The sequence below is a fragment of the Ipomoea triloba genome, chromosome 1 (genome assembly GCF_003576645.1).
Source record: "Ipomoea triloba cultivar NCNSP0323 chromosome 1, ASM357664v1".
NCBI lineage: Eukaryota > Viridiplantae > Streptophyta > Magnoliopsida > Solanales > Convolvulaceae > Ipomoea > Ipomoea triloba.
This window is the reverse complement of record NC_044916.1, coordinates 11,291,011-11,315,804: the sequence shown is the minus strand read 5'-3', so window position 1 is coordinate 11,315,804 and position 24,794 is coordinate 11,291,011. Positions and strand designations below refer to the sequence as shown.

Below are 24,794 nucleotides of genomic sequence, written 5' to 3'. Positions count from 1 at the left end.
AATTTCTAATTTCAAAAGTTAAACTTACAATTGTTAAATTATTTTTGGATGACAAGAGAAACCTACAGTTACAACAGTGTGTGCTGGGTAAACTCTACTCCTAATAAAGTTTGGGAATTGATAAGAGTTTTGATTGGAAGCTATCTAAATTCTAGATTGGAGCCATCCGCTTGTCTGAAGCCAGCCTAGCGGAAGGAGCGACTTAAGAAATAGCTACTTGGTGCTGTTGAACATTTTTTTTAACAAAAATAACATTTTAAGTGGTTATTTTGTAATATAAAATATATGGAGTTTAATTTTAATTTAAGTCCGATCAAAATGGATTCGAGTCCTTTAACCTGAGATGAAAAATTAATATATTATAAATTTAAAATGGATAATGAATGAATGAGAAATTAATTTTCAAAACAGAGGTATTTAAAATGAAAAAAATGGAGAAGTCGAATGTCCCTTGTGGTGTGGTTAAACAACCTTTCGGTGATTGGTGATTGATGCTTTGTTAAGCACCGAACAATGCTTTGATTTAGGTGTTGTATTGATAAAGCACCATTTGGTGCTTTGTGTTTAGCACATCTTGTGTTTAGCACTATCCGATGCTTGATTAGTGCACCGTTCGGTGCTTTACCGTGTAGTAAGCACCCTTTGGTTTTCTATAAGGCACAGATTTTTTGGCCACGAATTTTTCAAAGGTATCTTTTGAGTTACGCTTTTCAGTGTACTGTTCTATAATGCATTAATTTTTATTCGTAGGAATTAATTTCAAATTACTTTTAAATTTAATTTAAGAATTAACGTTTGTAATTGTCGTGTTAATATTTAGATTAAATATATATGTTTGTTATATATGGAGGCTATTTTTATTTTAAATAAGATGTTAATGTCATTTGTTTATTACTATTTATTTCATCTAGCGCCTATAAATACTTCGTGTTGGACATATTATTTTGGAGGCTGATTTAGAACATAAAAACTTTAATTTTCCCCTCTCTCTCTTGAAAATCCTTCTTTCTTTCTTGGAAAATTTCTGCAAACACTAGTAAATTTACAAAGTGCTCACGTGTAGTTGTTCTTTTTTTTTTTTTTTATTTAATATTCTACTGACCCGGTTACAATGTAGTATCTGTTCATAGCTACTTTCTCAACCTACTGAAGCACAAAGAGTCAACAAATGCCTCCACTGAGGCTCGAACCCACTCCCTTCCACATGCTCCTAGCACGGGAGGTAACGAATTGGTTTTAAGGAAAAATGTGTTTTATACACGACTTGAATTTCTCACGGTTGACAAACCAGGCCATTTGGGATTACTTTCTAGAAATCCGAATCCCTTCATTATTTATAATTTTTTTATATAAATTTGATTTAATGAGATAAGGTCCGAAGTAAAGCCATTCAAGGGGAGACGAGTTCGGAGGGTGAGCTATTTAGAGTGGGTTGTCGCAAACGCCAGCTTCTCAAGAGGTGGGCAATGGCCTGGTACGACCCATCCACATGCATCAACTCCACAAGAGATTGTGGAGTGGTACTTAAATTGATATCGAACATTTACTATTAAGTTAACTTTATAGTGGAGTTAGAGTCTTGATTTGAGTATCGTATTAGGATGCATGTGTGTGAAGCTTTTTAATGGTTAAAAGTTTAATTACAGTTCCATAGTTGGTGGGTCTGTTTGATCATCATCCCAATATACTGTATCAAATGATATATACTTTTAAGAAGCGTTATAATATTTTGCATTCATTAATTAGTTTTGATTGGGATTGACTCATAACTATACGAAGACGTGCATGTAAGATTCCAACAAATTAAACCCATATATCGTTGTTCTTTGATTTGTGTTTGATGCAGACATGCACAACTGAGACTCACAATTAATTATCATATACTAGCTAGCTTACTTGAATATATGATTTGATTTATAAATTATTCGAATTTATTAAGGGTAAATTAATGAATTCACGATCATGGTTTATGGGTAGTTGAAATTTGAGAGTTCCCGTCAGCTATATGTACGAACTTAACTCACTAATTTAATATTTAAATTTGAGAGAAATGTTCTTGTTAGCTCCTTCGTTCTAGATATTTTTTTTATGATTACATGAGTTTTAGATATTTGGTTTTTTGAGGTTTTCTTATCCCGATGATAAACCCCATTTGTTAAAACCCCTATATTAGTTTTTTAGACTAAAAAAAATCAAAAAAAAAAAAAAGGAAAAAAGAAAAAAGAATCACAAATGGAGATGCTTTATGATTGCTATAGAGATTCCTGGGAGATAGGTGGATAATAGGACAATATTAGTGGGGGGTGATGGTGTGAAGTCTTTGTCTTGCATCACATACTTTTTATCCTCAAGGCAGGTGGGACTATGGGAGGGGTCACGAGTTTTGAAAATTTTGGCCCAATCGGCATCACATAAATTCACATTTTTTTTTGAAGATATAAATTCACATTTAAGTCAGCCAAATGCTAAGTACCTAAACTATATGGTGTTATTTAATTTATTTATTATTGAATATTAAATTTGATCAGCCGTTATACCATGGACCATGGTCTACAATGCATTTGTTCTAGTATTATTGTTTTATCAGAATATTAGTCATTTTTTATAAGAATATTCTCATTTGGTTCTAGTATTATTGTTGCATGACCATTTTTTGTCATCAATCAAGAAAATCATCGAAATACCGTTAAATACAATGACATTTTAATCTTTTTTATACAAAGTAGGTTGACCACTATATTTTCTTTTTATGTATTTTTTGAAAAAAATCATACTTGAAAACTGAAATGTTCTTGTATTTGACGAAATTTAAACTGTTTTGTTAATGGAGGACTAAAAATGGTCATGCCACAATAATATTAGGATCAAAAGTAAATGTTAAAAAAAAAAGACTAAAAATTGAATACCACCTATAAATCTAGGACCAAGAATTAAATTAACTCTTTTAAATATATTAACCACAACAACATTATGTGTGAGAAATTATTTCTCAACATTATATAATACACGCACACATATAATGTATGCATGTTCACAAGCATATAGTGATATAAGGGATTTGAGCAATTATTACATTATTATAAATTTATGATCCACATTGCAAGGTGGATCAATAATAATACAGATTTATTTTTAGTATACTGCAAGTTCATTTTTAATATCAATTTTTAGTAATAAGTTCATTATTAGTGTACTACAAGTTTATTTTAAGGTATAAACACGTAGTACCCTAAAAATAAAGAGTAAATACCCAAAATGGTCCCTCGACTATAGCTAAATTCACAAATTGGTCCTCGACTTATGATTTTAACCAATAACATCCTTAACTTTCGATTTTTGACCCAATTTGGTCCTCCGTTAGTATGCCCGTTTGTTGACCGTGAAATCCGAGGACAGAGTAGTAATTTCACAAGCTCCTTGCATTCGGCCTTCCTCAACAATCCCTGTGCGGCGGCGATGAGCATTTCCGACGTCAACAAAATCCAAGGACAGAGTATTATTATAGTAGTAAAATCCACTTGCATTCTGTCTTCATCCAACAGCTTTCACACAAAATAATGGAAGAGCCGGAAACTCCAACTGCCTTCTCTGGCGCGGCGGCGATGAGCCAAGAAACATCCATGTTTTCCGACGACATCGACAGCAGTTGCTCCACTCCGTATGTGAGCGCCCCCTCTAGCCCAGGCCGCAGCCAACCTCACTGTGGATTTTACTACAGTGCTCCCGCTAGTCCCATGCACTTCGTGCTTTCCACCGGTAGTCTCATTTCCAGCACTTCTGTTCACTCTGAGGCCTCCGCCACCGCTGTGGCGGCGAATTCCTCCTTCGAATTCGACTTCTCTTCCCGGTTGGCGGGCGAGGGCGACGCCTGCGCTGGATCTATGAGCTCCGCCGACGAGTTGTTCTTCAACGGCCAGATCCGCCCGATGAAGCTTTCCACGCATCTCCAGCGCCCCCAAGTCCTAGCGCCGCTGCTTGATCTCGACGAATCTGAGGAGGCTGATATGGATCGCAGCGAGGAACAGGCGTGTAGGGGGAGGGATTTGAAGTTCCGCGATAGATCTTTGCGTCGGAGGACCCGATCCATGTCGCCGCTACGAACCGCTTCGTTCCAGTGGCACGAGGATTTTGAGGACAATGAAGAGCGGAAACCTAGCAATGAGAAGAAAGAGGAAGTTACTAGCTTGTGAAATTACTACTCCGTCCTCGGATTTCACGGTCAACAAACGGGCATACTAACGGAGGACCAAATTGGGTCAAAAATCGAAAGTTAAGAATGTTATTGGTTAAAATCATAAGTCGAGGACCAATTTGTGAATTTTGCTATAGTCGAGGGACCATTTTGGGTATTTACTCAAAAATAAATCTGCACTATACTAAAAATAAACATATAATCAGCAGTTAGTGGTATAATTTGCTGTAGTTGAGCCAATTATTGGTCCACACAGCTATATGGACCATACTATCAAATAATGTGCATCCAATACACAAATAATGTACTTTTAGTATATTAAAAATATAATTATATTTAGGGAAAGTACATTATTTGAGTACTGAATATATATTATTTTGTATAAATTCAGCATACAGATAATGTACTTTTAGTATATTAAAAATATATATATTTTATTATGATTTACACAGCACTCTGTGGATCCACACAATAACTTGTCGCAGTTGAACTGCTATCACAAATGTTCAAAATTCTTCATTCTTAGTGATGACCCATCCCAAAAGATTTCAAGCCCAAAATAGGTCGAACAGCCCAAGGAATAAAACTACACATTACATGACATTTTCGAAAAATGGCCAATGGAAGGTAATAAGTAATAACATTATTTCAATTCTCTGAAGAAATGTTAAGTAAACGCATTTTATTTTCCGTTCCTATTGCAACAGTTGCAAGAAGTTGATACAAATGGCTAAATGTGTGGATGGTGCCTCAATGGCCTTTTAAACTTGCAGGGCATATGCACACAGTTTTGGCACATTTTAAACTCGCAGCATCCGTGTGGCAGTGGTTTTGGGTGCACAATTCGGTTTTGGGGCGGCATTGGTGTAACATAGTGCGGCTTAAGTGCGAACCGGTTGTGTTAGACTGAATACCGATAGCCCTTGCCACAAAGCTCTAAGATCTACTCCCTTGTTGGTCACCAATATGCTTGTCACGCCCATTTTAGACACCTAAAGTGAAACCAAAACGCCAATTATATTTCCAAATAATCAAATTTGCAATTTGTTTACTATTTTCAATATAGACCTGCAATTTTAACTCACTTTTAAAAGTGAGTCCACATTTCAGATCAATGTTAATATTATTTAAATGATTAAAAATGGTAAAAAGAAAAAAAAATAACAAAGACTCTCTCTCCACTCATGACATTGTACTTTTTTCACTTTTTGGAATACTTGCTAATCTTGTCGGAATTGCAAGTCACATCATATTTTTTGAAAAGACTTTTAATTTAATGATAGCCTTAGAACACAACACCTATTACCTATAGACGAACCATTTTTGAATCGAACTCAAAAACTTTAATTGAATTAGTCTCATTTCACGAGATGTTAGACATGTAAAAGGGAAAAGTTAAACTGTTACCGCTTCTATGTTCCTAGTTTCATCATCAAAAAAACAACATTTCATTGTAAGGTAGTCCTGTTCTTCTATGGATCCTCTGGAAATGTTCTGTCTTGGGTGACCAACTAGGAAACACTTCCTGGTAGACACAGGAAGTAAAAAAACATCATAAGTAAAAGCCAGCAGTAACGCAATCCCATATATATATATATACCTCACCTCTGCTACAACCATAGATTTTATCCCCAACTTACTGAGAAAATCATTGGCTATGTCTGGAGTGGGCGATCTTGAGGCAATACCAACGCCAATTCCCACCTCCTTGAGAGCACATAAAATGCCCTTCACTTGAAGATACAATCTTGGCATTTCACATTTGCACCGCATATGGCTGTAACATAAACATGATTATTGTACCCGATAATTATAATGACAATATAATATACTCCGTATAATATATGAAGGTTCGGGGGAGTTTAATTACCAGAAGAATGGCCAGAGGGTGTAGTCGAGATTGAAGACGACTAGACGGGGCAATGTTGAAAGCTTGTCAAAATGTGTAGTGCCTCACTCTTGCAATATTCTCCCATCTTTGAACTAAGTATATATAGTATAGTAGGGTTATTGAATCCGACAAAGAGTGGTGTTTATAGGTAAAAGTTATATATGCCAAGTTGCCAATATGCCATATATTACCATAATAATCAGATAATATCTCATAGTAATATCACATTAATAATATCTCACATCACTTGATATGGTATAATATAAAAATGATAACTATATTCAAGTACTTTTTTGTTTTGAGGAAATATTCAAGTACTTTTATTTCCTCTCTTAATATATATCATTCCATTTCCTACCACATAGACTACGGCATTACATACATCAATTAGTGCACATCCTCTTATCAATACTGTTCAGACAAAAATAACTACATTATATTATGGGATAAAGTACAAATAAACCATTGTACTATTTGGAAAAAAGCAATTAGGCCATCGAACTCAAATAACCTCCAAATAAGCCATTGAACTTGGTAAAAAAGAGCAATTAAACCACTAAACCCGTAAAAAAAGAGCAATTAACATTTTTAACAAGTTAACTTCAGATTAAAGTACAAATAAGCCACTGAACTATGTAGGAAACATCAACTAAGCCATCAAACTCAAATAACTCCCAAATAAGTCACTTTTTTCGTTAATTTCATTTTTTGCCTTAAATTTATAGGTGACATTTCAGTTTTAGTCATTTTTTATCTGAACATCCTTATTTATTTTTTTCCTTTTTTTAAAAAAGAGTTATGGCCAAATATTTATTTAAACAAATAAAAAATATTAAAAAAAATTTAAAAAAAAATTAATTTGCCCCTGGGCAAATTGCGAACTAATTCGCCCAAGGGACTAATATAAATAAAAGAAAAGTAAAAAATAAAAATAAAATTAAAACTAGTCCCTGGGCGAATTAGTTCGCAATTCGCCCAGGGGCAAATCAATTTTTTTTTAATTTCTTAATTTTTTTATTTGAATGAATAAATATTTGGCCATAACTCATAAAAAAAAAAATAAATAAGGATGTTCGGATAAAAAAAATGACTAAAACTGAAATGTTACTTATAAATTTAAGTCAAAAAATGAAATTAACTTGTAAAAAAAAAGTAAAAAAAAAAAAAGTGACTTATTTGAGAGTTATTTGAGTTTGATGGCTTAATTGATGTTTCCCAAATAGTTCAGTGGCTTATTTGTATTTTAACCTGAAGTTAACCTGTTAAAAATGTTAATTGCTCTTTTTTACGGGTTTAGTGGCTTAATTGCTCTTTTTTACCAAGTTCAGTGGCTTATTTGGGTGTTTTTTGAGTTCGATGGTCTAATTGCTATTTCCCAAATAGTACGATGGCTTATTTGTACTTTATCCCAAAGTATTGGCAAAAAAGGATATATGAATTCTCATGGAGTAAAACTCCTGCCACATGTCTTGATTTTATTGATAGAAAGGAAAGATAGTAATGAAAATTATAGGTATTTTTTTGGGACAAATCAAACACGCCACATAAGCAATGAATAAAAAATATAGTAAAAATTGAGAGTATGTGTAGTATTAATTTTCGAGCATAAATCAAGAGAGATTATTTAGTTTCCATTCCTTCCCTCAAAACTTTGTCTCTAAAATGGTGTAGTTGTACATTCCATCATAAAGTGAACAGACCGATTTGATCATCATCAACCAAAAGAAAAAAAATATTTTGGAATGTTAAAACTCATTCAGAAGGTGTGACCGACAAGAAAAAAATATATATATGTGAAATCCGAATAACTGATTAGGAATCAAGTTAAACAACTTCAACTCCATTATAACCCACTCATCAGCTGAGTTTGAGTGTTGTAGATATCCCTTTGCAGTGGTAGCACTCAAGAACGGGGTGAGTTGTAAAAAAGTTCACCTAATGCGAGTTAAGAGTGAGATGAATAGAAAAAGTATAAGGCAAATTGGGAAGTGGAGTAATCTTTCCCAACCCACCCCAACCCATTATCATCTCTAATCTCGTGTGAGAGTGTAACACATAAAACGGGTAATACTTTTTTAGTTAACACGTAATACTTTTCTATATACACATAAAAAGTATTACACATCTTAAGATAAGACGGATCACACAAAACTTATTCTTAAATTAAAAGCATAACATATTGTTTACAAAGATTTTAACTAAATATTATCATAAAATTCATTGGGTTAAACAAAATATTCCTCAAATCTGAATTCCTATTATATTCTTGCAATGCCCTTAAATCTTCATCCCAACCACACAAATGATCAAGCACTAACAGATGGTGCCATGAGACTCCCATAAAAAAAAAAAAAAGGCCTATGGGTTTATATAATGGAATAACATTTTATCACAGAGCCACATGATAGCATGTCACCTAATAAGAAAATGCAGAAAAAGAGAGTTACAATGTTTACAGGAATGGGAAATGATACCCCATTTTTATCAACACTGATAACTTATAAAAGATTTGTGTGTGTGGCTAATGCAACCTTGTCAACTCTTCAACTCTCTTCATGAGTTCCTCCACAGGAACAACCATCGCCTTTGATATCTCCTCCATCCGATTCCGGGAGAGATCTAGGAATGACTCGATCAAATCTCCGTCCAAGAAGTTCTTGGCATCGACGATTTTCTTCTCGTTGTAAAACGACCTCCATTGCTCGTGACTCAGCCCTCCCACGCCCTTTATCACTTTCCTCAAGTGCGTCTGCAGTTTCTCCAAGAAGACGTATTGGTCATGAGGGAGAGAGGCTATGACCCCGATAACACCGTTCACCGTTCCGAAAATGACAGTCGGTATCTGGCCGACATCGGAATCTGGCAGTCGCATGACTAGGGAGCCGTGTCGGAAGCGATTTACAAACTCACCGAGGTGGTACTCACCAACCACCTCAAGACGGCTGCGCTCCTCATCGGTTGCGCCTTCACTGTTTTTTCTAACGGTGAAGAGGTTGAAATTGTTCTCCGCCCCGAGGTAAATGTCATCGTCCAGAATCTCAACAGCTGACATCCAACTAGCATTATAATCACGAGCTCGCTCCTCAATAGCACCCTCCTCATGCTAGACAAAAATTTTTTAAACCATCAGCACTAGTGTGCTTTTAGTAGAAAGCAGTAATTTTAGAAATTCATGTAGTGCTAAAGATTCACAAGTAGACTATCAAAACTTACCTTGTATATTAGCAGAGAAATTGATTTCATTAGATCACCTACGACAATAAAATCTCCACGAGTTTGAACATAGAGGGCTAGTATATGCCCATGATGCCCGCACTCAGATTGCAATTCACGTGTACTATCATCACGGAGCATCCACTTGTATAACTGAATCTTTTGATTGATGGCTGCAAGCAATTTTCCATTGAATGCATTCAAAGAGTATACAGCTCCCTTAGTTTCTTTCTCCGCAATCAGTTGGAGCTTCCCATCTTCAACTATAAAAACTAATATTCGTCCCTGCAATTACTCATCCCCAAACAAAAAGGCTCGATGCTTCAGCAGGTCAGAAAAATTAAAGCAACACGAAACTTTCTACATCTTTATTCAAACCCAATATTTTTTGAATGTTATTCAAACCTAATATGGAATAGTTGTCTAAAATGCAAAAGATGAGATATATGGCTACTCTTGTCATCCTAGAATTGCATAAATTTACAGGAAGAGTGTGTCTCGCAATATCTAATACTTGCATATAATCTTCAAATCTTTTATTCTACTTGTGTGCAATGTTGCAGAAGGCGCTAGGCGCTAGTCGCCCGGATGGTGTCTAGCGCCTAGGCAGCCTAGTAATCCGAGTATATCGTCTCCACTTTTCCCATTTAGGGCTAGGAGTTGTTAGACTGTTATAACTCCCAAACTAGTCAACTGCGTATTTTAGATAGTTAGTTGAGTACATGGCTGAAGAAATATAGAAGAGGAGTAGCTGAGTAGGCAAAAAAATACCACTCGGGCAAGTTGAGCGCCAACTCGGTCAAGTTAGGCGCCCGACTCGACCGGTTAGTCAGTCAGCTGACTAAAAGCCGCCTAGGGCTGAAATCGCCTCGGCCTAGGGGCGCCTAGCGCCTAGGCGACCGCCTAGGCCGATTTTTACAACACTGCTTGTGTGTGACGAGTGAATGCTGACTACTTTTGCTTGAATGCAAATATAGCAAATAATTACTAACAGTTGAGGAAGAGCAATGTAAGAGAGATATGGTTGCAAAATTGTTTGTAAATGATATCTTACCTTGGAAGGCTCATTTTCCTCCGGCATTACATAAGCAGTCCCAACACAGTAGTACACGTTATTATCATCTGAGAAGGAGCAACTAAGAATAGAACAACCGTACTCAAATTGATCTAGTGGATATGTTGATATGAACTCAAAGCTCTGGTCATCTAGCAAGCGGACAAAATGCATTTCAGAATCTTCTGCGTTTGACTGATTGTACTTCAAACTACATACAGCAAAGGTACGAGTCTCTTCTTGATGGCAGATACGGCGTGCATGCTCTCCAAGGGGAATGGAGCGAATGTGCAGCTTCTGAATGTCATCAATGGTTCCGATTGTTAGCTCACCTTCTTTGGCGATTGCAAGGCTGTTAGCAGAGGAGAAAGCGTTAGGCACCTAGAAGACAATACAACTCAACTTACACCGAGTAATGCCTCTCTTCATATACTTTTTTTAAAAAAGCTACATTTTAAAATTATGGTACTTACAATACATTCATGCTAGTACTTCAAGAAAACTTCACATAAGAAATACCCAACCCAGAACACTGAGGAAATGCATATCATAGATGGAAACTTCTTACAGCCTATCACAATGGCCCAGCAGTTTCATCAATGTAATTTACCAAATAGCTATACAATGGATGAGAGTGCATAGTTTCTGAAGCTACATTAACTACAACTGAGGGATATAAGTAGCTTGATGGCATTGTCATGTTCATGAGAAAATATAAGAGCAATTTGCTCCTTCCTGAAGTGATTAAGGCCGTCTCCAATGAAGACGGCAAACGCCGAAATGGTGGAAGATTTGGCGCAAAATCATCTCCAACGAAGGCGCCAAATCTTCTGCCATTTTGGCCTTTGTCTACAGCGCAGCACCATATATGGCGCTGCACTGTAGATTAACGCCAAAATGGTGTTAATAATTTTAATTCCAAGTTTGCCCTTTGTCTTTTTTGATAATTCCTTTTGTATCCTTATTTTGTTTTTACGGATTTACATATTTTGTTAAATTCATAAACAAAAAATTTGAATAATTGAAAATAAATTATACCATTTAAGAGATCTCATCAAGACGATTAAAACAAGACTAATATCATATATAGATTAATTTAGGGAAAAGGGTCAAATAAGCCCTCCAACATTACCTAAGGAGTCAATTAGGCCCCTGAACATTTTAAAGTAGCAATTAAACCCTTAAACATTGTATTTTGATGCAAAAAAAAACCCATAAACCTGTTAATGACCTGTGATCACAGCTCATTAACAGGTTTCTGGGTTTTTTTTTGCATCAAAATACAATGTTTAAGGGTTTAATTGCTACTTTAAAATGTTCAGGGGCCTAATTGACTCCTTAGGTAATGTTGGAGGGCTTATTTGACCCTTTTCCCATTAATTTAAAACTAAAGTACATAAAACATAATTTTCATAAAATTAAACCGAATACATATGAAATTAAACAAAACATACTTAGATTTAATAGTCTCCAAGACCACTCTCATTTCCTCCCAAATTATCAAAATACTTAGATTAAGTTGACTACTTGACTACAGGTAGAGATGATGCTACTCTATTTCAAGAATTTCTTGGTCGACATAGACAAATAAAAGACAAAGAAGTGCAGTATGCACTTCCTAATGCATTGATTGAGGATGTGGAACGATATAGTAATTTTGAAAATTAAATGTAATAGTTGTTATATGTTATATTATTGTGGAATAAAAATATTATTTGCATTACAATTAAATTTTATATTAAAAAAATTAAGGTAAAAAAATAAAGTTTCAATTTATGAGAAACAAATTATTTTATTGTAGGAATAAAATTTGGTGTAATGGGTTGGAGATGAATAAAATTTGGTGTAAGAATATGTTGGGAATATTCCTTTTGGAGTAAAATTTGGTGCAGAATTTGGTGTTTTGGGTTGGAGATGCCTAAGTTTTATCAAAATTCAGTTTAAAGAAATGTTTTCAGATTCCAGCTCTGCTTTGTCAATGCCCATTCTGCTTTTTCTTCATATAAACCTATAAAAAACATGCTCACAACCTAATAGTCTAGCACCAAGATGCTCTATAAAGGTACGTTATAAAAGTCCCTGAAAACATGTTTTCACCCCCTCCAAAAAAGGGAAAAAGACCATTTACAGTAATTAGCAATTGAGATAGGATCTTGATGTCTAACAACATGCAGCACTTCCACCTCTGCAGTGTAGTTAAGAAGGGAATTCTAAACGTGATGTAATTGTCAGATAACATAGATGATTGACAAATTGGAGAAGAAACGAAGAAGTTACCTGTCTGGAAAGGCAGCAGTGTTGAAAGGGCACATGTGATTAACTTCTTTGAGGTTAACATTACTGTAAAGCAATTTCTTGTTACTGCTGTAGATGACAGTCGGCCGATCAGAAGCAGCAAACACGTGTGTAGCATTCTTTGATGAGAAAGTACGGAGTGTTATGGGTTGAGTCCCAAGAGATATTTTTTTCCTATCTGTTAGCTCACCACTTTGCATGTTCAAAATGAAGTTCAAGAGGTGACCATCTCCCAGGGCACATAGCAAATAAGATATCTGAAATGAATGAATTGACGATACTTTAGAGAAAACAGGCAGGTTAAGAAACTACATTCAAGAGAGTAACAAGCATTACAAAGTTGTTCTTACATTTATATCTAGCAACTGCTTTTATTATCTAAAAATTGGAAGTAGAACAATTTCTTTTCTGAATATTAAAGAAAAGAACTTACCCCTTCAAAAGAGCATAAAAGAACTGAACGGGGAATTATTTCTCCTCCCAAGTGCTCCTTCGTGATGAGATTCAATTCAGGTAGTGAATATATCCTAACACTTATGTCTGTCCACATCCCCACTGCAGCTAGGTGACTATAGTTTGGATTCTCACCAATTGGATTTATATCCAGGCAAGAGATATCATGCTCTAATTGGGCATATTTTACTTCACTAAAGGTTCCATCACCAATTTCTAGGTAAACTAAATGACCACCCCCAGTAGCCAACAAAACCTGCAGAATTATGGAATAGCATAAATGAAGACAAATATTAATTTTTCAAGTGGCTGATGCAAAAAATGAATGGCTGTACAACAAATCCATCTTTAAAATTGATGATAAAAGTCCATATTCTAATCTTTGTACGAAATTATCTACAGATTGAGCAAACACACCTGCATGGTATTTGCTGTTGCAACATTTATTGAATACCCGGCTGGAGCAAACCATTCATGTTTCAGCTCTCTGGAGGTAGAGCTGACCAACCTCACTGAGTTTGAAGTAACCTAAGGCAATGAATCAGAAAACCCTTGTGAAAGGCAGAAAATAGTGCATAAAAAAATAGAATGGTAAGTAAAAAGTATTAGTAAGATCACCAAGGGAATTTAATAAAAAGACATAACAAAAGACAAGGACACAATGCCCAATAAAAGAAGTATACAAGAAACGGGAAGTGCCAATCCATGCAAAACGTTAAACTCATTGGAATATTTGCAACTGTAAATTTTGAAGTTATTCTTCAAAGCACAATAGAAAGGTTGTTTACAAAAAAATATCTATGTCATTTTGATTGCTTAGCACATTGCCTTCTTCCTCCAAAAACACAAGCATTCTCTTCACCAGACCTCTAATAATTTACTTGCCTTGATCATAATTTTGACATCATATAGAATTTTAAGACTTCAACCACAAGTCCATGAACAATGGAAGTTGCAAATTGAGATGTACTTAAGGTTACCCATCCACACCACGAAATGATTTATCTTCACCAACACCCCTACTATTAAAGATATGCCCCTAACCTAGAGAAAAGGAATAAATACTTTTTGAAGGAAATAAATTTGTATCCATGAAAAGCAGTGAGTTCTATATATTAAAAGGTATTAGTTCAGAGCAAAGACCATATTATGTATGTCGTATGCCATAAGAAGATGAATATGCATTCCACTTTCAAAAAGAAAAGAGAATATTGATTCTATAGAGGGAAATCAAGGGCAAGTGTGATGCAGTCATGCAGACCTGATTCTTTGGCTGCATACAATGGCCAATACATGTGCACGCATGTCAGCACGTGCATGCGTTTTAATATTTGTCTTACGCATGAGTATATAGCTTACACATATCTAATATACTTTAGGTCAATGCAAATTATGCAATATAAGTTATCAAGAAAAAAAATCAGAAAATATTACTCATTGTATTACCTGCACAAGCTGATTGTAGACAGCATCATGGCAAAATAAAGTCTGGACTTGTGATTGGAAGCCTTCTATCTCAGTCTCCTCCAGTTCATCCTCAAGGTTCATTGCCAAAATGCGTGTCTCGCTAATAAAGCTCACAACCAAGAAGGTGTCATATGCATCATCTGTGGCTGATCTAAGCGACCACATTCCCTTGATGCCTTGAAGTTCTACAGAGGCCTACAAAGTGGCAGTAACAAAACAAAAAGGTCATGCAAGGAGATAAAATGGGAATATAATAGCTCTTCAAGAGAAATTGACTAAAAGAAAACAGACCTGTTCATTAATCCCAATTCCATTACGAACAATTCGAAGAGAACCATCTTTGTACGCTCCTGAACAAGTTACAACCTGACCTTGACCTTGTCTCTCAAGGTCAACCACACAAAAGTCCACAATTGGTCCCAAATTGACATATCTTTCCAAAACTTCTACATAAGAGCCTTTAGCATCAGGTTGAAGATTAAGCTTTATAAGCTGGATTGAATTAAAAACAAAAAACCAAAAAGTAAAAAGTCATGATCAAATGCCAAAAGAATTTGAATTTGCATTCAAGCAAGGGGGAACGAATATGAAGCAATAAAATGCTAGGATATGACTGCCACAGCAGCAAAAGAGCTGTTAAAAAAACATTACTCGCAAGTTGTACATACAGATTCCACTATACAGCCAAGCACATAAGTATTAGTGAATTTATGCTCCATATCTCATGTGAAATTTGAAAAATAAGTGTGCATTTGCAATTGAGGATAGTGACATTTCATATATGTATTTAATTAAATAGAGAACTCCCAGTCACCAAAATAAAATGCATTAAGTTTTTCAAAATAATAAAATAAAGTACACTAGCAGATTTATTTGCAAATTTATGAAGCCATACAGTTAATAAACATTGGCTATGTGAGAAACTGAGAATGCAAGTTACCAGTGTAAGGATTACTTCTTTATTCTAATAGTAAGCAATCTATAAACAATTCGTTTTGCATCTATAGCACAAAATAAATATACTAGTTCAGAGCAAAAAATATTAAGTAAATATATGAAAAAAGGGCATTTATCCATAGTGCCTTGAGTAAAGCATAAGCAATGGCCATTTAAGATACCTGAGAATCACCACAACTAGAGCCAATGTAGACAAAAGCATTATCCAGGTATGAAATTGTTGATGCAATCGAGGTTTCTCCCAAAAGTTCAATTTTGAGTCCAGTAACTCTATAAAGCAATAGATAAAAAATCGTTAAGGTAGAGAAATATACTAGAAGCCTTAACTAAAGGAGCTCAAGGTATAAATAACAGTCAAGTGCTACACACTTTTCTTTTTCATGAGTGATGACAAGAAGGTCAAGAAGCCCATTGTTATCCCCAAGTAAATACCGAGAACCATCAGCATCAACCCTTCCATAGGCTCTTGTGATGGACTAGAAAAAGGACAAATATTGAATATATAAAAATAAGATCATTAACACATCATTAAACATAAATAAAACCTTTACAATTATACTTTAGGTTTCGTGAAATCTGTTCAAGTAATAACCCTATTTTAATACAATATATGTGATACGGACAAAAGGAATTAAATTAAAAAGCATGATAAGAAAAAGGAATATTTAAGTGTGTGTGCATTCGCCTTACAGGTCTAACAGGGATTGCTTTAAAAGCTGTTGCGCTGCAATATACAATGGTTTCTTCCCCAATAATAAGTACCCCACAAAATGGTGGGGGCACTGGGATGAGCAAATCCGCTCCATTATCAAGATTATTTTGAGACCATGGACCCTCAATAAAATCTTTATCTTTCAAGGAAACCTCATAGGTTTTGATATGACGAGCATCCTTGTTATCCTGTCCATGAAAGTAAAAGTTACAAGCATTATATTCACAGCACAATTAGTCAGACATGTTTTTGAATATAGTACAGAGTAATTTGTAGCATTAATTCAAGGGAACAAGGTAAATCCAAGACAACCAACATAAATAGTTCATCCACATGAAACACATCAAGAAAATTTTTCTCCAAGTTTTGTGCATGCGAAAAACATAACTAAAGAATAAAAATGTTCTAACATATTATTTTCTAAAAGAAGAATAAAAGACCTGGTAAAGAACAACAATTGTAGGCTTTGGGCAACCATACAAGAATTTTATATCCAAAACTTGAAGTTCCTCAAGCCTGAATAAGAAACCAAGATGAAGTGTTAGAGCCAAATCCTATAACACATGGTCACATGCAAACATACATGTATTGATATGTAAAATAGATGAGATTTTTATTCCTACTTTCACAAAAAGTTTTTATCTAAAAGACGACCAATATCCTCTCCAACCTCTAAAACAAGAAATACTGTACCTGACATTAAATGCTTCCTTAAGATGGCCCTTGTTATCAAAAGGTATAACCTGGAGAACAAGAGAAGTGTAGATGAATCATTTCTAAACACAGGTATCAAGAAGAAAAACTATAGACTGGACCAAGAACCCAAAAAAGACTATCTTTAAGAAAGAATACCTTGAATAATCCATCATATAGATGAAGTCCAATCAATCTGCAATCTGGGTCAATTATGCCAATCTAGCCAAAATAAAATAAATGAACAGAAATTACCCCGAAAATATAATAAATAAAAAGCCTAGAAAGAAAAAAGCTCATTTAGAAGATATGACAAAACATGTAACTCTCCCTAGCAAAAAAAAATTGTTAAATCTAAAATACCTGCCCATTATCTGTGGGACGGCCAATTCGATCTGAGACATCCCCCATTGATCTGTATTTGGTTCAAGTAAAAGTGCAATCAATTACTAAATGCAAAGTTAGATTTTGTAAATCAAAATATGTACAGATAAATAATACCATGTGTCACAATAGAACCAAATGAAAATACTATCCTGTCACTAAAAGCAATCACACTGAGAAAAAGCAAAAGAATGAGAGAAAACAACTAGCCTGAGTGAAATAATTCAATTAAGTTATATGATGAAAGGTTGGAAACAATTTGCAGGCATAGAATTTCATCAAAGATCAACACCATTCTAGGTAAACCTATTGGGAGATTCATTTGAACCCCATCAGCAATAAAAGATTATTTTTATGTCATTTAGTCATTTAGATAGCAGGGGTAGCATATGCAACTTATAAAAGTAAAGAAGCAAGAATTTTGGAGTTATTAACAAAGTATGTATAACTTTATGAGAAAGAAAAAGTAACACGAATTAGCAAAATTTTCAGTTTAGACCTTGTAATAACCTCTGATGCCTCTGCATCCCATTGAAGAACACAGAATTTGTATCTTTCAGTTGCAATGAAAAGAAGATCTTGTGTTTCACCCTGCCAATAAAATAGTCAAATATAACACAACCAACGTGTAGGTAAAGAAAAGTTGTTGCATTTTCTTTTGCAAAAAGAAAATGATAATACAGTTTCTAAAAATAAACTTACATGTGGACGAAAAAGTTCAAGCGTAGCAATTCTTCCATATATTGGCACATCCAACATAGGCTGCAAGCGGCAAATGAAGAAACGATAGTGAAGTCATAGTCTGCATGATCCATGATAAAACATGAACTTAAAATGGAATATGAATTCTTTAATGCACTGTTACTAAACACAAGTGACCTTAAATTATTTGGTTGTCAGGTATTTGAAGAAAATCTTTATGCCATACAAATTTGTTTCTAAAGAATACAAAGGGGTATCAGTGCCTTAAAAGTAAAAAGTTAAAAATTTGTAAGAAAAAAACTGTCAGGTCTTAGTCGGTTTGAAATTAGGAGAAAAAAGGATATGAGAACTAATCCCCCACCATTTGTCCAAACCAAAACCCCACACAGAAAGATGTTCAAGCACACATGAATATAAAGATGCAAATAAAATTATAAGAAAAGGCTATTGACCTGTAAACCTTGAGGAGTCAGTAAATGAATTTCGATGCGAGTACATTTCCTGATAAAAAAATTTGTCATATCATAGAAGATAATAAGAAAATTATAATAAATTATAAAAAATCCAAAATTTCAACAAAGAAAACTAAAGTTGCAAATAGAAGGATAGTTCAACAGTTCAGTTGTGAATGGCTTCAAACCTAATGAATTTGAAAGTAGTAAGAATGTAAACATAACTTACACAACTTATATCAATTAATAAGATATATCATCAGTTAGTTTTGAGTTCTGATGAGATAATCTCACTATGAATTTAAAGCAACATTTTTGGAGAAATCTTCCATCTTGCAACATGTAAAATAGGGTCTTTGTCTACAACTACATGATACCCTAAAACTCAAAATTTCTCTGATAGAACCAGCCAAGTGTCTATTCCAATTCACAAGCATTAATGACTGCATACCTAGAAGGGACAGCAGAAATGGGTAGAACTGTAGAAGTAAAAATGTAAAATTTTGTATCTGAGATGTAGTTTGGAATCAAAACCGAAGCAAGGGTAATTTTAGAGTTTTTCTCTCCTTCCTCTGAAAGTCATATGCAAACAGCTGCGTATAGTATTTATTTTCCTATTACCCTATTCAAAAATGTGCATAAATCTGCTTCACTTCTACCAATAATTTCTCCTGGTTCCCTTCTCGTTCCATGTTAAAGGAGCCATCTCAGTATTAACAAATTATTCTCCATAAGATATATTTCAATACAGAATCAAACAATTGCTAGAATCAATTGCGTGTAAATAAAGCAGCCAAAAGCCCCGCACACTCAAAATTGTTAAATTCAAGCAAAGTTCCCGTCTTTACGAGAAAACGAAAATCAGCTCCAAGCTTTATGATTTTAATTCCATTCATCTAGCTCCAGATATCGAGCATCGAAGCTAGTGGCCGAAGAATAACAAATAGCAAAGTTCACAAATGCGCAAAACAGTAACAAATTGACGCCAAAAAAAAAATTAATAATAATAATTGCAAAGGCTTACGCAACGATAAGATTGAGCTCCTGCGGGCCGGTGAAATTGCCGACGCAAGAATGAGTAACGTTGGTTGGCTTGTGTGCAGTGACAACATAGTTCCACATACTCATCTCTCAGTTATTCGGAGAAATGGAGTGTCAATCGAAACTGAAGTTGAAAACTGTGGAAGAGAGGCCGGAGGGACTGGGAGAGTTACTAGAGAAACAGAAACCTCGCTCTTGCAAATATCCGCATAGGCATGCACTGCAACCGGGCTTTGAACGACATCGTTTACTCAACTTAGGGACTTTAGGGTACTAGCTGCATATTTTTTGGTAGCCAAGTTTCCGGTTGTTGTGCGTAAATATATCTTGGACTCTATAAATAAGTCAATAGATTCAATATAATTTTGAGAATTAACATTTTATGTACATTTCTGTGAATAATATGTCAAATTCAAATTAAAACCCTAAATGTTCATGGTAGGAATTGAACTCCTACCATCAGTTGAATTTGTAAGGATAGTGTCATACCCTCAAGAAACATACTTGCAATACTAGAAAATGACTCATTTTTTTAAAAAAATATTTTAATTTTTTGTGTTGGGCTAAAGATCAGAAAACTACATTTTTCTGTTTGGTTGAAAGTTAAGAAATTGAATTTTTTTTTTGGTTCATTTTTTTTAAATGAACATATTGCTTGTTATAATAATAATAATAATAATAATAATAATAGCATTCTTATTAGTGGAGTTTTTTCGCGATTTTTGAGTAGTTTTTGTAAGTGTGATTAGGAGAGAGAAGAAGGGGAACAAGAAAGGAATAGAAAGGGGAAAAAAAGGGGGGGAGGGGGGGAATTAATTTGACACATAAATCAGAAAAAAAAAATCAAAAAGCAGTAATCAAAATTTGGGCGCCTTCTGTGAACCACACGCTTCTCTCCTGTTTTCCTCTTGCTTTCCTTTCTTAGATTGTGGAGCCCACAAAAGTTTAGTTCTTGCAGGAGATATAAATTTGAAAAACCATCTTCCACACTAGTTTAGAAACCAAACATCAGTTTTTATTTCTGACAAAAATCAACAAAAGTTCACAGCTATGGATGCTCTAAGTGATGGTATGGTGGTAGTGATGGTGATGGTGTGGTTGTGATAGTGGTGGTGGTTGTGTGGTATGAATGTGTGATAATGGTGGTGTGATGGCGATGGTGATGTAGTGGTGGTGGTGGTGGTTGTGTGGTGGTGATGGTGGTGGTAGTGTGGTGGTAGTAGTGGTGGTGATGATGGTTGTGGTGTGGTTGTGATAGTGGTGGTGTGATGATGGTGGTGGTGGTGGTTGTGTGGTGGTGATGGTGGTGGTAGTGGTGTTGGTGTTGGTGTTAGTGGTGGTGGTGGTGGTGATGGTTAGGGGTGTCAAAGTAGCCTGAAGCCTGCGAGTCGGATCGCACATGTTCCTTGGTGGGGCAGTTTAGGGTCATAAAATAGATGGCCCACGAAAATGTTGGCCTAACGAGCTTGGCTAGCGACCCGCGAGGCTGGACTTGTTTTAGCACTTCCAAGAATGGTACAACTACAGATTGAAAAGTAAAGACTAAATTGACAATTACAAAACAATTGAGGAGCCAAAATAATAATTTTCCTATTTCTTCTTTTTTTCCTATTTCTTTATTAATCTATAATTGAATGCTAATGAATTGCATTACTCTTTACCTTGAAACATCTCCACCAAACACAACAGCAACAACAATAACAATAAATATTCAAACTTAATCATTGTTTCTTATATGAGTTAATACCTCCAATGGTCCTTCGAGTATTAGCGATTTACCAGTTGTGGTCCATCGACTTTTAAATGACCTCCAATTATCCTCCAACTTTTAAAAAATAACCACTCATGGTCATAATTCTTAAAATAACTCGAGTTTAAAATGACCACGAGACGTCCTAAAAGGATCACGGGTGATTATTTTTTAAAACTTGGAGGACCATTGGATGTCATTTAAAAATCGAGAGACCACAGCTGGTAAATCGCTAAAACTCAGAGGACCATTAGAGGTATTAACTCTTTCTTATATCTTTCCTAATATCTTTTTTTTTTTTTGGGTAAAAATTCTACAAATCTGGATAAACAACCAAAGTTAGCAAATTGCATGAGGGAAGAAATTAAATTTTTAATAAATTAATGAGCAAGAATTATTATGTAGAAGCTCTTCTTTTGATTAACAATTATTGTTTTCCTCCTTGTCACCGGAACTTTCTTCATTGCCTTCATCATGTATTAGGAATTTTTTTTGTTTACAAGCGATTGAAACGGTACCATCAAGAAAAATAAATCAAGTTGTAATACTACATATATTCTCATTCTCTACTCTCAATAAGAGAGAAGTGAAACTCAAACGGATAGGACCGTTGTTTTTTATTTACTTTCAGCCGTGTCTCGTGGCACGGTTGCACCCGTACTATTGATTAAATGTTCAATTATTTCTAGCAAAAACAAATGGCTTTCTGAAAATTGTCTCCGGTTAGATACAAAGAAAGAAGACGTAGTCAAAACAAGGTATTTATATAAATAGTAATAATAAATAGAGTTCGAATAAGAAATACCTCGAAACCTGGAAAACTTTAAACAGATTCGCTAGACTCTCCTTAGACTCCCCCATTTCATTTCATCGATCTATATTATATATCGCTCTTTTGATTTCGGAGAAACTTTCTTTAATTTATCAACATACTTTTTCTTTAAATTTGTGTAAGATCTCACGGATCCTTATATATGAGTTGAATCAGGTCAACTTATACTAGAATGTAATACTTATACTAAAAAATATAATACTAAATACTAATAAATTTGTAATACTTTAGAAAAATGTAAGTTGGGTTTCTAAATTGAACTTAAATTGTCGAGAAACGTAAACCCACCGTCGTTGGGTTCCTCTTGTCATTTTTTTGCTGAAATATAGCAAAAACAAGAAGCTTTTGCCAATTGCCATGGCTAATTCTTTTTTAATGTTCCAACCATGGATATTTAAAAAAAAATTATTTTTCGATAAATCATGGCTAATTTTTTTTAATGCACCAATGGTCAAAATATTATGGCTCGTGTCATGTTTTATAGTTTTGCTACAAAATTTTTAATCATAAAAAAGTTATCAGAAATTTCAATATTTTAAGGGTTGGTCAAAATTTGTGAGAAATTTTTGTGAATGTCAAAAGTACTCAAAAAAGTGGTCAAAAATTCGAGACTTTCAAGCTCTTTGTTATAGTGAAATGGACAACAAATTAAAACGATTAAACAAAAAGTTGACAGTTTTTATTTTTTGAATACTCTTCGCTATGCTGCTTGACCACGAGGCCTTTGATAGCTAATGTTAATATGCACAAGTGCACAACGCACATTAACATTTTTTTTTTTTTTGCAAAACGCACAACGCACAACGCACATTAACATTTAGTATTCTGTTTTTATAAATTTGTTTGTCCATTTTTCACTGTAGTACTTCTTGACCAAAACCTTTGTTACCCAACCAAGTGGAATTCAAGCTCCTATGTTTTATTGAAATGAGCAACACAAAATGGTTAAATATGAAGCAGAATAATTTTCACTATTTGGTTAATGACAATATATGTGTCATATCAATATTTGAATTTGTTGTGATAAAAATCACAAATCTCAACCAAATTATACAATAACCCAATAATAATCTCTTTCCCTCCCCATATAATATATAGGATTGTACATAATCTATATATACTCTTTAGAAATAGGAGGGAGATGGTGCTGGTGTATCCATAGTTAAAGCATCATCAACAGCAGGAGCATCAGCATTAGCAATACTATTACTCAAAAGCTCAGCCATGGCACGACGAGCGTTCCTTAGTTGTGTATTAGGAGTTTCCGCAACAGGAGCCTCAACAACATCGACAGCTAAGAAATCGGCAGCTAAAACATCATCAGCAATAGGAGCATCAGCAGCAGTACTAGGAGCATTAGCAACATCGATAGCTAGAACATCATCAGCACTAGGAGCATCAGCAGTAGTAGGAGCATTAGCAACATCCATAGCTAGGAAATCGACATCGGCAGCTAGAAGAGCATCAGCACTATCATCACTTTCGAGTTGAATCATATCACGACGAGGACTGGTCCACTCGACATCGGGACCAGGTGCGATGACATCATCACTGTTACCAGGTGCGATGACATCACTGTTACTTTCGAGCTCAGCCATGTCACGACGATGGCTAGCCGCCTTCTGGCACATGTCGGGCAAGTACGCTCCTTCACCCGCGGCCAAGTTGAAGTAGAGGTCGACGATGTTGGGGCAGTCATTGTAACAAGCCGGGGAACAAAGCTTGGCAATGAAGGTCGACTCGAGCAAGGTATCCGATGACATGCCAACAGATTTTCGATCAATTCCGCATGCGCTCACACACTTGTCAGTTTCTATGTATTCCGCCATGTCACTCCCGACCACCACGTCTGACGTCTTACATTCATATTCCACCTTAGTGCCATCTTTTATCGAGTTCTCTAACACACATCTCTTTCCTGACGATGAGACTGAAAATGCACAAGCGTTTGTAGGCAAATTCTCACAGATAATGTCAGCAAGAACACCTTGGAAGGGGATGGTGCAAGCAAATAAAAGAATAAAAACCAATGACAATTTCATGGTGGCCATGGATTTTGATTCTTTTATTTTCTTTAATTTTTTATTTTTTTTTTGTTTGGTTGCTTTGTTGGTGGGAGAAGAAGGTAGAAATGAAGGGTATTTATATGAAGTTTTTGTGGTTCATAAAATGAGTGATTTAGCGTCAAATGAGGGAATTAAAATGAATTAGAGCGCGAGTCAGTATCCGCCATTACCGACGATCGCCATTCACCACCCATTTGAGGAACATGTATGGACGCAAAATGATATCATATCAGTAGTGCCTAACATAAAGTATATTCTGAAAATTTATGTGCTTTTCTTTAATATATAAAAAAAATTACTGATTTTCCTTAAATAATAATCCCGTTCTTGTTGTTTTTGTTTTTAATAATTAAATTTTAACTTTTATAATGGTCCTTAAACATGGCCTAACAACGCCTTGAAAATTTTGATAGTAAGATCCATTTTGTTTAACTCTCATACTTGTTATTAATTGGAACTTTTTTTTTACCCAATTAAGTGGAATTCATCAAGCTCTTTTGTTGTAGTGAAATGGATAACAAAAAACAACTATACAAGAAGTTGAGCAATTTTTTTTTTAATACGGAGTAAATAAAAGGCAAAAGGGTCAACTAGGCACATCTACTACAATAATGCTCAATTAACTCCTTGATTTAAAATT

The 24,794-nt window shown here is 34.9% G+C and overlaps 2 protein-coding genes and 1 pseudogene across 2 annotated transcripts; all 3 read right to left on the bottom strand.

Annotated features, from left to right (window-relative positions):
* Positions 1-202: 202 nt before the first annotated feature.
* LOC116029401 lies at positions 203-6,168 on the bottom strand (annotated as a pseudogene).
* A 2,056-nt stretch (positions 6,169-8,224) lies between these two features.
* On the bottom strand, positions 8,225-19,781 carry LOC116024088 (DNA damage-binding protein 1). Its single transcript, XM_031264995.1, has 19 exons — positions 19,490-19,781; positions 18,466-18,514; positions 18,014-18,073; positions 17,811-17,902; positions 17,291-17,342; positions 17,087-17,149; positions 16,928-16,977; positions 16,675-16,750; positions 16,213-16,422; positions 15,892-15,998; positions 15,684-15,792; positions 14,857-15,057; positions 14,545-14,760; positions 13,516-13,626; positions 13,079-13,354; positions 12,628-12,902; positions 10,351-10,702; positions 9,297-9,581; positions 8,225-9,186 (listed from the first exon to the last, which is right to left on the bottom strand). The coding sequence occupies exons 1-19, from the start codon at positions 19,591-19,593 to the stop codon at positions 8,605-8,607; spliced, it is 3,270 nt and encodes a 1,089-aa protein (XP_031120855.1). The 5' UTR covers positions 19,594-19,781; the 3' UTR covers positions 8,225-8,604.
* Positions 19,782-23,033: 3,252 nt separating this feature from the next.
* Positions 23,034-24,189, bottom strand: LOC116001667. Its single transcript, XM_031241571.1, has one exon. The coding sequence runs from the start codon at positions 24,137-24,139 to the stop codon at positions 23,213-23,215; it is 927 nt and encodes a 308-aa protein (XP_031097431.1). The 5' UTR covers positions 24,140-24,189; the 3' UTR covers positions 23,034-23,212.
* Between the last annotated feature and the right edge of the window lie 605 nt (positions 24,190-24,794).